At 39.4% G+C, this 15504-nt stretch overlaps 1 protein-coding gene across 3 annotated transcripts in view; it reads right to left on the reverse strand.

Moving 5' to 3' along the window:
• Positions 1-15504, reverse strand: part of LOC131678416 (CUGBP Elav-like family member 2) — a 1026317-nt gene that overhangs the window by 408012 nt on the left and 602801 nt on the right. For all 3 annotated transcript variants that reach the window (XM_058958564.1, XM_058958565.1, XM_058958566.1), the window contains one exon: positions 4983-5065. In XM_058958564.1, the coding sequence (XP_058814547.1) occupies positions 4983-5065 (83 nt within the window). The remainder of the gene's footprint in view (positions 1-4982; positions 5066-15504) is intronic.

The following is a 15504-nucleotide window of genomic DNA, read 5'->3' on the forward strand; positions in this document are numbered from 1 at the left end:
GATGTGGTGAATTCACTTATATTAACCAATCAATCTGAAACGACTAAGACTATATTTCTCGAAGAAGCTAACACGCTCATTAAAACGGGGTTTTTTCTCACCGGATGCTTCGGAAGAGGAAGCCTCTACTTTAATCGAATTTGTTGGTACAGCATCACAACTAGTGTGCCATTGGAGATTACGGTTTACACTTGGAACAGTTAGATGTTACTTTGGAACAGTTAAATGAACAATGCAAAGAAATTGGCGAAATTTGTGTATTCGATAAGCTTATACGAGTGCCTGATTTATTCGAATACTATATAAGCGGCGAAAAACAATGTCTTTCAGAAAGACGTCAGGTGCGATGAAACCTTTATTATAAGCCAACTATGTTCCTACTGGCACTATAATGATACTGTGCTTAATATCGTTGTTTTCACCTGCTAACATTGCTCGATTAAGCGATGTAGCACTTTTAGGCTAGAATCTTGTAATAAATCTGTGAGAAGATTACTTGCATTTAATTTGTAATTAGTTGTTTTATTGCTTACGATATCTCTAAGCTCAGGTCAAAGATATAAGCATATGGAAATCACATCATCAACCAAAGTAAAACATATATATGTACACTTAAAAACAAATAAACAAATTATTTGAAGTATGAAGTTAAATCAAGCCTGTATATTAGGGCACGATTTTTTGAAAGAAATAAAAAACTCAGAACATCGATACTTAAAACTAATCGCTTATAATTTTTCAAACAGTAACAGTCCGATAAAATATAAACATCTTTACCGCTTCTGTACCCAACATTTTTTAAGGATAAAAATTCAGCAATCTAAACTACTGATTCAGTAATTTTTATTTAACCATTTGACAAATTCTTCCCCACCAAAAATTCAACAATTAAATTGTTTTATTGACAACACAATAATCAAATTTTCAGTGATCTGTAATTCCAATTTGACAATTGAATTACTGAATTTTTTGCAAAGAGAGTCGGTCTAATATCTGAATTCAAATGACTGAGCTATAAGCATCTTGGATTATTGATTTTTTATAACCAAAATTAGGGCGTATATAAATTCCATTATCCTCGTTGGAAATCCACGTACCTCCTATCTGAAAATAAGTTTAAACATAATGGAACATCACGTAAATGTTACCTGATTTCCTGTCGATTTCGCCAAAACTTCACGCAAAAAGCACGTGAAAATCATGTCTTATTTATTGGACTGTTCACGCACATAGTTTAATAACAATTTCATTAGACTACGTGCAATTCCGGTAAAAGTTACGTGAAAAATAGGGTGGATGAAAACCACCTATGTTTTCAGGTAAATCGAACGTGAAAATCCACGTACCTCCTACCTTAAAAGCATTTTAAATACAACGGAATATCGCGCAAATATTACCTGATTTCACATCGTTCTCACCAAATCATCACGTAAGAAGTACGTGACAATCATGTCTTATTTACCGGAAACTAAATTTTAATCGGCTACGTGCAATTCCAGTAATAGTTATGTGAAAAATAGGGTGGATGAAAAACACCTATGTTTTCAGGTAAATCGAACGTGAAAATTTTTCAGAGTCTTATAACATTGGACGTGTTGCCATACAATGCCGGGGCATACGTTGCCAAAAATGCTGTTTTTCTCTCCGCAGTTCTCTTACTATGAGTTTTTCTAGTTTTACCTAGGGTTTTACCAACAAATTTTCACCCTAGTGAGAAATTTTGGTTTTACCAAATTTTCCTCCTTAGGGTGGAATATAGAATAATGCGTTAATATAAATTTTGACCCTTCGTAGAAGTAATTTCAACTGTGTTTTGTTTTGAAATTATAGTAAATTAAGAGAAACCATCAAAATAAAAGTTTTTTTACAAATCTTATTCGCACTTTTGAGAAATTTAGTATGGAAATGACGTAGCACTTTAGCCCAGATAAGCTCAGCCGTAAATGAATCGAAATTCTAGCTGGTTCCAGTTCGTATTCCGGCTCCAGTGACACAACCGATTCTAGTTAGAATCGGTTGTTTCACTGGAGCCCGTGTACGAACTGGAGCCAGCCAGAATTCCAGTTCATTTCCGGCTGAACTTTACTGGGAGGGGTAGAGGGGTGTAGCAAATTTGTGACGATGTGTTACGAGGGGGAATATTGTGACAAAATGCTACGAGGGGGAGGGAGCAGTCTCGCCGAAAAAAACCTACGTCATTTGTGTACAGCCCCAATGGGTAGGATTACGATATGGGGCGAGCTAACTAGGGCTCAACATTTTCGATACGCACAAATTTAATCTTTTATGCTGAACGAGTACCTAAATAAATCGAAATGCGCAAGAGAGCGTGCCGTGTTAATACACCGAGTTTCAAGGTGTTTCACGAAGCTCAAAACAATCAGCTTTCCAAATTTGAGAACCGTCGATTTGTTTTTTGTCAGTTTAAAAACTCTAGTGTCACAAAAAGCAACGCGGTACTAGATTCATCGCAACGGCATGCATCCAATTAGCACTGACACTGAGTGCCGTAACTCTCCAGTTGTGGTGTGCAAAGCAGTACACAGCGCACTGCATAATTTAAATATATGCTATCGTCTCCGCTCCGACGTTCGACCAGAGAATGAGCTCGCTCAAGCAATGCTGAAAGTTATATATCCGAGGATGACGTCATCGGCAAAATCAATACAGCCAATCAGAGCCATGGAAAGGAGATATCACGAGCGCTTGGGCGTTTAAGTTTGTCTTAGATCCAATCTGACACGAGATCGCGAACAATCGTATGAGAGAAAAGTGTGCGTAGTCGGTTAAGCTTTCAGGAAAACATAAGTTTTCAAAAATCGAATAACAGACAGTAGAAGGTCGGAAAAAGTAACATTAGATGTTCGCAATTGATCAGGCTTTCCGGAAAGATATATTGCATATCACACGTTCCAGTTCTATAGCTCATAAACCCTCACTAGGTCGGAATTGGCCCAGTTCCCCATATAGAATACAACTGGTTTGAAACATATAAATTGAATGTTATTAGTTTCTCGTTTCTAGCAAAGCAACACAATCTCGTTGATTGACGCACATATCAATTGTCAAATAAGCTCATCGACCCCAATCTTTTTCAACTGATTTAGATGTTGACGTGAATATTGGCGGTAGTTACTGGAAGCTACTGAAACGAAGTTCTATTCAGACTAACCTTTGAACAACCCAAGATTCTGAGATCTTATTCTTCTTCCAAATCCATTTCAGTCGAATATGAGTTGTGTGTGTTTGTGAAATGATGCAAACTATTGATCGTCCGTCACTGAATTTTTAGTGGTTAGCAAAGACTGCTGTTCGCCACTAGGTTAGTTCATCGCGACCGACTAGCTTCCTATCAGAAAGCGATTCACCCGATTAATGTTTAAAGTGAAAGGTGATCCGGGAATATTTTAGCGAGGAATGTCGATCGCTAAATGTGTAAGCAATATTAAAGAATATATTAATGACATTTTTGTCGTTGCGAACGTAAGTCGGTGACCAATGACCTAAAAATCTTAAGCATGAGTAACTTAAACAAACTTAACTCAAATGCTAGTTTAATAAAACTCTAGTCATATCTCTTGAGTAAGATCTCAACGTAGAGGACACAGAAGTAAACGATATTCTAAAGTTCAGACAACCTACGACGTTTCTTAAGAGTAGTATGGTCTCTTAAACGGTTATCTGGACGTCGTCCAACGTTGCTCTAATAAACGTCCATCATTGGACGATTATAAACTCAATTGCTGTTAGGAGGCATACTGAAATAATACATTAGGACGACCACCAGCCTTAGCTCAAGAACAGATTAACGAAACATATTATATTGTGCATTTTATTCGTGTTTCAAGCATAAAATTTTATCGGTTTGATCTGAATCTGTTCCAAAATAGTGCTCGAAAAATAAAAATACCTCTCAGAACTGCAATCGATCTGTTTTAGTCGGAGATGTAAACTAAAACAGGCCAAATGGAATACATCAACGTCGCGAAAAGCCTTACAATCCATTATTGAAAAGCTCAATTTACTAAGCGTCGTTCCACCGCGGTCCTTCAAACAAGCACCTGGTTTGGATTCAGTCTTCGTGACGGAAGGAACTACTCAATAATTCAACCTTATCGATTGCTGTTGTTTCATCACACAACGCTCGGTGTAACAACTAGGCGGAGTCCGTGCTGATGCTTGCCGTGTAGTGTTCAAAGTCACGCTTTTGTCATATAGGTTGTTCACAGAAAGGAAATTGAAACAATTGCACTGAACATTATTCAACTCTCTCGCGACATGATATGTGTTTTCTGTATATCTGGAAGCTCTTGTTAAAAACGTGATGAGCGAGGATCGTTGAATGATGAAACATGTTTTTCGTTTTCGACTAAACATCAAATATTGATAAGCTTTTCCGTTTCTGCAGTCTCAATCCTTTGATAACTTTGAACTTTTTGCTTCATCAATGAAAAATGTTTCTCTCATTTTCTTGAAATTATTGCTCCACTTTGAACAACATGGTTTATCAATAATTTAAAACAGTTCCTGCCTGGCGCTTCAGAAAGAAAAGTGCTGGTCTCATCAGTCACTCGCCGTATGTTCGAGTACCAGCTAGGAAAGGTTTTTAGTGGTCGGTAGAATCGTAGTACTAGCCCCGAATCGCCTAAACGTCTTTTATCAGTGGTAGAACCCAGGCTGTTTGGGCAGCTTATCTATCTTTCTTGAAATTGACGAAGCAAACTTGGTTGTAAATATTTTGTTTTAAATCTCCGTGCACAGGGGAGTACAATTATATAATAATTTAATTTGGTTAAAATTTAGATGATTTTGCTCAATTGCAGTAGCGTTAAGGTCCCACATATAATTAGTAAACAAGTCAACAAACTTATGCTTATACTTTCCAGATGATAAACAATTTAACACGTGTACATAACAGCAACGTCGGGTCACGGAATCTGAAAACTCAAACACTCAATAGAAACATGAAAAGACCAACTTACCCCCCCAAGCGTTTTGATGTTGTGCAGCGCATCCTGGGCCTTGAGAGCCGCTTTTCGCGTATAAAACGTCACAAAACAGCACCCTGAAAGAGATACGAGAAAAACAAAGCACGATAAAGCATTGCACGATTTACACAAGGACGGTTTTTTTTGGTTGTTTTGCTCAAATAAATAACAACGGAAAAGGACATGTAATTGAAACATTTAACAATTGAAGAGTGTTCTGAAGCGGACTCATACACGTGGACAACATGCTTCAGGAAACAACATACTTCATCAGCGTTGATGGCAAAGAAACAAACATATCATGTCGTACTGTGAAACAACCGGCAGTTAATCCACCCGCCCCTGTATGCGAGAACCATAACGTGACCAGCCCGGGCCGTTGATGGATTATGGCTTCTTGTCACACCGTGTGTACTCGTACTCCCAGAACACGTTCTGTAGCTGGGGCAATCTAACATCTTTTGTATCAAAAAGGACAAAACATTTACACGCACACACACAAAAAAAGAAAACCAACAGACATAAATTCCTACCGGACCGAAGACTTTGTGGGGTCCGGTAGAGCTTAATAATGACACCGATACTGTATATTGAGTGACCGGAATGAAGTGTCCCAGTGTGTAAACAAGACATGTTTACCGGACGGATCATTTGACGCCCAACTGGACCGAGGCGGTATCGTCTTCCCCCGGTGTGATATTTCTTTCCTACAGATGCTCACCGAGAGTAGCGAGGGCCATCAGTTTTCCGAAAGGCTTGTCGGATCCGGGCCGGAAATTACAAAGATGTTATCTTGACAGTTGGGAACTTGTAGTGGCAATTTGTGAGAAAGGGGAAAGTAAATCTCCGAAAAAGATGGCTTTACTCTGATAAATGGCCGCTTAACGGGAAGGGAGCTGGAGCTTCGAAAATAAATTGATAATAATCTTTAAACTAGAATAGCAAAACAAACAATTTAATCTAGTAGATAACTGTTTTTAAAAAGCGAAATTATGCAGATTATAGTTTGATTGTTTGCAGATATCCTATTCGGAGGTATGAAAAGGTAGAAGAAAATTGATTTCCTTCAAGATGGTAAGGATTGTTTTCTGCTAGAGTAATTTTTCTTTCAGAACCGGTATCAACGTACATCATTGAGAGTTGTGTGATAAAAATAAATAATAGCAGATACTTGACAAAGGTAATTTGTATTTTTATGCTTTTATGGACATATTTCAGAACAATTATGAAGCCTAACCTAGAAGCTCATCCACACAAAACTATTTACTGGACAATTTTTCTCAAATGATGTTTATTTAAGAATCTAAAATTGGCAGAACACTCTGAGAACAATATTTGTTAATTTCAAAATCGTCTAATAAATGACGTGCGTTGGCGACCAAATAAACCGTTCGATAGACGTCCGTTGTTGGACCCATGTTAAACGATTTTGAAACATTTTTTTGGCTTCTCAGTGAAAATAGCCGTTTGAGGCAGAAAATTTCGACTTGTGGTTATTTTTTTCTGCCTAATTTACGTTGAATTCCTGTCATGGACCCATCAAAGCCATCTAGGAAAAGGGGTCGTATTTCCAGCTCCAATGACACAGTCGATTCAAACTCGGAATCTGCTGTGTCGTTTGAATTGGATGGTTGGCGGGGACAATTTGGAGCAAGTTTATTTTTTTATGCTGCATTTTTTTTTTAATTTCATTTGAATTCCGAAAGAAATAGAAAAAAATATTTACATTTTATTTATCTTTCATCATTTCATATTTATAATTTTTTTTTGTCAGAAAATATACGAATGTATCTTTTGATCAGTTTCATGTATCAGACTAGAATAATATATAAAACAATGAAATCGAACACAATTTTTAAACTGTTATGTATTTTGAAATTCTGGAGAAGTAAAAAAAACTTCTACCGCCTGAAAATCTCGTGTTCTTTATTTATTGAATGAAATTACATCATTTTTCGAAAGATTTTAAATTATTTTGAATTTATACAAAAGAAAACAAATGTTAATCTACACAATTAGGCAATCCATGAGACGTTTCTGATCAGCTGATTATTTCTTGGTCTTGGTCTGACAATATGGTTGATTCGATCCAACATCAAACGAATCGGACTAACGAAAGATGTTTGTCGGACGAATTTTTCTGTTCGCAGGAGTAGACTTGTTGCAGAACCCATCACCGAATTGTCAAACAAACGTCTAATGGATTGCCGAATTGAAGTGGGCCGAATCTGTCACCATTTAGGATTTCGAACCGGTTCTGGAATGGATTTGATGGATAGTTGGGATAGATTGGTGTGGCGGCGCTAGTGTTTATCGTATATTAATTCAAATGTTTACACACGTTTTTTAAATATTTTTGTTTGATCATGGATGTCTGTTCTCTGTGTATATATACAGGATACTAGCCATACAATTACCAGATTATGGACACCCACTGAGAAGCCTAAAAACAATTGTTTCAAAATCGTTCAACGCAGGTCCAACGGTAGGCGTCTGTTGAACGGTTATTTGGACTTTGTACAACGTTGGTCTAACGAACGTCATTCATTGGACGATTTTGAAACCAACCGTTCTTAGGGGACAGCTACATTCTACTTGATGCCGGATTTTTCTCCAAGCGTGAACACATCCATTAAATTAACCGGGGCGGTTTTATGGCTACCTCATCCAGGAAACGGCTCGCTGCATGACGTTTCACAAGGCTGTCAATTTCCGAAATGACAGATGGATTCATTTTTCAAGTTTGCTTCTTTTTACCTCGCAGTATGCTTTTATACACAGTGTCATCGTCTTAGCGTGTTTTGGTTCTGTCTCTGTCTAATATTTGCAATGGCTGGAATATAGCCATTATTTTTGTATCTACTAGTTAGGCTGTGAACCATTTGGCGATTTTTTAACCTTTAGTTAAAATTTGACAGTTCGAAAATTATTTTCTCTTGAATGGGAAAATTTTACCGAGAGAGCGAACCATTTCAAAAGTTGACATAGGGATAGTTATTTAGAATTGACAGCTGACTGCGATGACCACAAGTTGGTGATGAGATGTGAACATTTGTCGATATTTTAAAATTAGTTTTTTTCTTATTACTTTAAGTATGACAGTCATAGCCTCGAAAAGTAAACATCCACATCATGAAATAACCCAAACAAATCTTAACACAACACGTTATCGTTTCAATCGTTATCCCTTAATTTTGTATTGAAAAATATTGACAACCTCAATTAGGTACAGAAAATGTTTCCACTTTTTTATTCTACATCATGGGCAAAATTTTAACCATCGAGCTGTTAAATTTAACTATCGCTCTGTCAATTTTAACCATGCTCCAGAGTAGGATTATTTTTCAAATAACTTTCGAAGTGTCAGATTTTAACTAAAAGTTAAAAATTTCACCAAATGGTTCACAGCCTTAGGTAATATTGGTGCGGACTCTAATTCCACAGAAAACAGACGTCCATCTTCATCATTTAACTTGTGTAAAAATCCCTAACAGTTTCGAAGGTAGTTGGGATATCTTCACCAGGTGCGCTACTGTCGTCACGTTTTTTAGTGGCCGAGTTCCAATGAATTGACAGCGGTTATATCTCTACCCAGTCAAACTAGTCTGGAACCGGTTCAGACTTCTGAGTGGATTCAGTATGAATTCCAGCTCAAATGCATCAACCTATTAAGCCGGAATCGGTTGTTTTCTTTGAGCAAGATTCCATACTGAATCCGTTCAGGATTTTGAATCGGTTCCGGCATAGATTTGACGGATTGTTGGGATAAGTTGGTTTGGCGGCGCTAGTGTTTTATCGTATATTCATTCATATGTTTGCACACGTTTTATTAATATATTTGTTCGATCATGGATGTCTGTTCTCCGTGCTAATTCCTTACAAGTAAGTTTACGCACAGAGAACAGACATCCATGATCAAACAAATATATTAATAAAACGTGTGTAAACATTTGAATTAATATACGATAAAACACTAGCGCCGCCACACTAACCCGGTCAGCGTGACAAGCAGAAAGTTAGCAAAAGTTGAGCAAAGCGAAATTGATGCTGGCAGAGTTGCTGCGAGCATTTTGCGCGATTTGTGCGAGAATTCTGGCAACGAATTCGCTCAAATGCAACAACCGTTTCTGACAGAAGCGGTTAAATCAACCGATGCTGCTCACTTTTATCCAGAATCCAGCCAGAAATGTACGGCCAAGATCTCTGCACGCTTCCTGCCACATCTTTGTCTGATGTTTTGCTCGATTCGTGCTAAATTCTACCAGGTAGGAATTGCCAGGATCTTTGCACAGTTTATGTCCGAGTTATGCCAGGGTTTTGCTCGGTTCCTGTCAAAATTTGCCAGAAAACGCGAGCGAAATCGAGCTCGCTCTAGCTTAACTAACCCGACAGGATACGCGCAGAAATCTGACAGGGCTGCCAAACCAAGCCTTACAGAAATATAGCAGAGCGGTCTCTGCCAGAAAATTTGCTCACTGGGGTGCCGGCTCAAATGCAACAACCCAGTCACCAAATTTTCTAGTAGAGACCGTTTTACCAGATTTCTGTCAGTCTTGGTATAGTAGCCCTGTCAGATTTCTGCGCACATCCTATCGTGTTAACTGAAGTAGGGCGAACTCAGTTTCGTTCGCGTTTTTTGGCAAACTCTGACAAGAACCGAGAAAAACCCTGGCACAACTCGGAAATAAACCGTGAAAAGATCCTGGCAATTCTTACCTGTTAGAATTTTAGCACGAATCGAGCAAAACATCTGACAAAGATGTGGCAGGAAGCGCGAGAAATCCTGGCCGTACATTCCTGGCTGGACTCTGGCTAACAGCGAGCAGCATCGGTTAGTTTAACCGCTTCTATCAGAAACGGTTGTTGCATTTGAGTGAATTTTCTGCCAAACTCCTCACACAAATCGCACAAAATGCTTGCAGAAACTCTGCCAGAATCAATTTCGCTTTGCTCAACTTTTACTAATTTTCTGTTAGGGTATGGTGACTGGGGACCGTTTCCGGCAGAATCCCGGTCAAACCATTCGGAATTTGATTCGGAATCCTGAATGGAGTCAGTATGGATTCCAAATCAAATGCAACAACCGATTCTGAGTCGGAATCGGTTGTTGCATTTGATTTAGAATCCATGACTCCATTCAGAAATCCGAACCGGTTCCGGAATTAGTTTAACTTCCCACTGAGACGTCCAAAAAATTGTTTCAAAATCGTTCAACACGGGTCCAACGATGGACGTTCGTTGAACGGTTATTTGGACGTTGTCCAAATTGGTCCAACGAACGTCCTTCATTGGACGATTTTGAAACCAACCGTTCTTACCCACTGAGACGTCCAAAAAATTGTTGCAAAATCGTTCAACACGGGTCCAACGATGGACATCTGTTGAACGGTTATTTGGACGTGGTCCAAATTGGTCCAACGAACGTCCTTCATTGGACGATTTTGAAACCAACCGTTCTTAGAGGGTAGAGGGTGCCCACTAAGACGTCCAAAAAATTGTTTCAAAATCGTTCAACACGGGTCCAACTATGGACGCTTGTTGAACGGTTATTTGGACGTTGTCCAAATTGGTCCAACGAACGTCCTTCATAGGACAATTTTGAAACCAACCGTTCTTAGAGGGTGGGATTGTTCGCCTCACGGTTATTAACGGTTTTTCCTACCGGATATTTGCCAGGCACGGTCCGGCAGGACTGGTTTTGATCCGCTTCGGGTTTATCTTGTAGTTTTTTCTCTTTTTTATAATTTTAAATATATTTATAATAAAAACATGCCAAAACTATTCTTTATGGAAGTTTGTTGCAAGGGTGGCAAAAATTAAATGAAAACTAAAATCGGTGAGGCGAATCTACCGAGCATAACTATGGTAGGAGTAGTACAGCTGAATTCTGACTGCGCCATTTTGATAATTTTACAGCTGTCGGAATCCTGACGGATTTATGCTATCTGCCAAAATTTCTTTTTCCAACCGTTCAGCATGAGTCCAACGATGAACGGCTGTTGAACGATTATTTGATCGTCGTCCAATGTAGGTCCAACGAACGTCGCTTATTGGACGATTTTGAAACCAACCGGGGCTGTTAAACCGATTCCGGAACTGGTTCGGAATTCTGAATGGATTCCAGCCCCTAAGAACAATGGACGACGTCCAAATAACCGTTCAACAGACGTTCATTGTTGGTCCAACGATTCATTGGATGGTTTTGAAACAAACCATTCTTAGGGGGCCGGAATCCATTCAGAATTCCGAACCGGTTCCGGAGTGTGTTATATAGCCTTCTACCCAGTAAAGTTTAGCCGGAAATGAACTGGAATTCTGGTTGGTTCCAGTTCGTATACGGGTTCCAGTGACACAACCGATTCTAACTAGAATCGGTTGTGTCATTGGAGCCGTAATACGAACTGGAACCAGCCAGAATTCTGGTTCATTTCCGGCTGAGCTTAACTGGGTAAGAATGGTTCGTTTCAAAATCGTCCAATAAAGGAGGTTCGTTGTACCAACGTTAGACGACGTCCAAAAAACTATTCAACATCGTTGGATCCGTGTTGGATAGGGTTGCCACCTCTGGAGAGGCTTTGACCCGGAGATTTTCACTGATCTGGGGGATGGTGGATTTTGAGTGGAACGAGACAGAAATTGGAATCAAAGCGATTGCTAGGCATTTTAGAGCACTTTAATCGCTTTTTATTACCACGTTAAAGTAAAATTGTTAATTTTTCACGCTTGAGAACGGTTTTATCGGTTTAATGTGGTGTAGTATTTCACTTCCCCGACTAAGTGCCAAGAATACAAAAGCACCAGCTACTCTCACCGTGGAGGTCAAACGAGCATTGCTCTCCTCCACAACTAACATGAGAAGGAGAGCAAAGGAGGCAGAGCTGCGACATCACACTATGTGGTGTCGGTAATTCGTCACCAACAAACGCAACAAAGGGGCAAAACTCACCTCTCTAGCCCAGTTAAGGATCTCTGCTGGAGTAGCAACAACACCGCAAGAACTCGTTTGATGTTGACCTAGTCAGTTGGATTAGAACAAATCTGCCAGACCCTAGTGCAGCTGGTGATAAGCACCACTAAGAGGGAAATGATTTGGTAAAATTGCAGTAAAATAACTTTTTTACACCATTTTGAGCGACTTAGTGGAATGCAACATTTCAATATTTGGTGAACTCTTCGCCACCTTGAAACGAAGGGTTAGTCGGGAAAAATAAATCTGAACCAGAGTAATAGTTAATTTAGACTTTTTAAATATTTTGTAAAGCATCAATTAATTCCAAAAAATATTGAACCTATGCTTCTTCCCACCAAACCCGGAGAAATTGATGTAAAACCCGGAGACCCGGAGATCGCTCCCGAAATCCGGAGTCTCCGGGTCAAATCCGGAGGGGTAGAAACCCTAGTGTTGGACGACTTTCAAACAATTTTTTGAGCTTCTGAGCGGGTGGGATCTTTAGGGAACACCCCTCAAACACGCCATCAAAATGATTCGAGAACAAAAAAATAAGGAAATGAAAGGAATCCAAAAAAATGAAGACTTTAATTTGGGATCAATACATTAATATGCAATTATCAAAATTGACAACAATCTACGAATTATAAAAATACTTAAATATGTACCGATTTACCATTATTTTGGACTAATCCAAGGCAAAAAATAATATATCTTTAGTTAGATTCACAAAAGGTCTATTACATTTACCTTCTTCAGAAACTCGATATGCAGCTTCAATCTGATTTACTCCTAAATTAGTTTTACAAAGCATCCGACGACAAACAGAAAACTATTTTTCGAAAAACTCGTTTCAACCACGCCCCCACCCCCCAACTTCCCCTAAAATCTACAGTGAAAACAAGTCCCAGCAATTTTCCACTCCGTTTGCGACCCAATTAATCCATCGTCCAGCGGATTAGTCGCTTAATTTGCCACAAAGCATCAAGTTCTTCCAACTGCTCGATACCGGTGCGGTCAAACTACCAACCGATTGCATCCAACAGGAGCTTCCGGTTGTAGCTGGCCATGATTACACCCGTTCGTTTAGTTTGAGCAAAAACAAAAATCCTAGTTAGCTCTTGTTTGCAATTGTTTTCGTTGTTTCCCCACTCACGAACAGATAAATGCCCGCGTGAAACTGTCCCCTAAAAACAGCCCGATAAGAGTCAAGACAATCGCAATCGACAGAACCCAGCCAGTAGTCAATGGGGTGATGGTGGTAGATGAGAGAAAATCAATAGCAAACACTGATTCGTGGAGACACTTGGAAAGCTCGTGTGCTTTCCCAGTAAAGTTCAGCTGGAAATGAACTGGAATTCTGGCTGGTTCCAGTTCGTATTCCGGCTCCAGTGCAACAACCGATTCTAACTAGAATCGGTTGTGTCACTGGAGCCGGAATACGAACTGGAACCAGCCAGAATTCCGGTTCATTTCCGACTGAGCTTAACTGGGTTTGTTTTCACCATGCTTCGCTTGGTTGCAGAAGCGAATAAACGGCAGACCGATTGGAAATGTATCCGTTTGTTTGGTTCGGATGCCTTCCAATCGGTTTGATTGGCTGCAAAGGAAAAGTAGAAGCTCAAAGGGTCTCGGTCCGGAGGAATCAACTTGTCCGCTCACATCAGTCTGTTTGGGTGTGAAATTCAGTGGGATCCCAGGGAAAATGACAATAGTTTCTGATAATGCCTCGAATCCGAAGTGGATTTCTGTTTATCCTTTCTCGATACCGAGTAGGGATTGGCCCGGATGTATCTAATTGAGAATATATACGGTTAAGGGGACAAACCCATCAGCGAGGCTTATTGTGTCACACAACACACACACACAAGACGGCCTACATCATGGGTTGTTCTGTGCGACTATAGAGTGAGCTTGTAGGGGTGGAGGAAAAATGAATATGATGATGTCAATTCTGATTGGGGAAATAAATGACTTTCGAATGATAATAATTGCTGGGACATCCGTCCGAGAACCGAAGCTGAAAGCTCGTAGAAGACCACATACGGAGTGGAATAAATTGGATGGAAAATGGATTGCAAACGATATCATTAAAAGTTTCGGTTCGTTTTTCCGAGAGATTCCTCTGATGAGCTCTTTTGATCTGTATGGTTTCATCGTGTGGCGAAAAGTGGGCTCTTGTGTCCAAGTGTTTTCAAACAGATTATCTTCGATTCCGACAAGGGATTTTATTAATACTGACTTTGTTATTTTAGAATATTTGAAAGAAGTCTTTGTGTCGTTTCTGTTTAAAAGTTTCATGTCATTGTTCAACTCGTATCAACCAACCATAGAATGATCCTTTTTCGGATAGCTACAAACTGGAAAACTAGAATCAATAATTAATGCCACGTCGTTGAAACTTTACCATCGGGAAAAAGCTCGTAGTAGACCAAGCTGCTACTACACAAGACTACCCTAAGTTTCATTTGTAATTATACCTTTCGGTAATCTTCCATTCCTGTCCAGCTCGAAATCAATAATTCAGAAAAAAAACCTCAATTATATGCTTCAGTCACGGATGTGCATTTCCGCTGTTACTTCTCTACCATCCGAACGAGCTGCCACTTACGTGCAGTTCGGTACAGTTCACCACATACACACCGTGCGGTTGAATAATTTAAACTTATTGACGTGAACTTTTCCCGGAGTTGCTGCATCGACCGCGTGATATGCCAAAAGCTGGTAGTGGAAAGAAAATTTCATTCTAGGAGACAGCTATTTTCTTTGTATTCTGTACTCGGAATGTGTACACAAAAAACGAAATAGACCATAGCTACCGAATGGAGGCGAAAGTTCCGGTTCCGAGCGTTATGCACGAGGATCATAACTTATTCAAAAATTGATATTGCATTTAGGTTCTTGTTTTCGAATTCGTCCTAAGCGATTTTTGTTTCGAAGAATTTTAATAAGAACCATCGAGTTGATATTTGCCTTGGTATGGAACATGCTTGTTGACTCCACTAACAAATAACATCTGTAACCTTTCAGCTAGAAAAGGTCTGTTTGGCGTAAAGTGAGACTAATGATTCCTGTATCGAATAGAATACAATTTCAGATGAACGATAACGTTTTATTGGATTACAGCAAACCGTCCAGGAACCTGGTTTCTGATTTGATAAGTTTTTAATTTTTTCATGGAATGAAAAGGGTAAACCGATCAAGTATGCTTCTTGGAATAGAGTCGTATTTTATTGGGAAAGACAGTTACATGGGGTTGTTTCCAAAAACGGAATAACAGCAGTATTGGTGGCAGGGGGAAAATACGGGTTGATTTCCCTTATACATATATGGAAATTTTTTAGAAAGGGTCAGAACTTCAGGTCGTTCTCGATTTCATATTCGGTTGATGCAGACACAGTTTAGATTTGGAAATTTGGATATTGATTGTTGTTCGGAAGAGCCATTACATCCCGAGCCGGAGCCTGCCGACCTTTCTCGTGCTCGAAACGAATCCAATAACTGATACTTGGCGTCATAACATACGGTGTATGTCTGGATAACATGCTCGATGTCGTGATGATTATC

The sequence above is a fragment of the Topomyia yanbarensis genome, chromosome 2 (genome assembly GCF_030247195.1).
Source record: "Topomyia yanbarensis strain Yona2022 chromosome 2, ASM3024719v1, whole genome shotgun sequence".
Taxonomy (NCBI): Eukaryota; Metazoa; Arthropoda; class Insecta; order Diptera; family Culicidae; genus Topomyia; species Topomyia yanbarensis.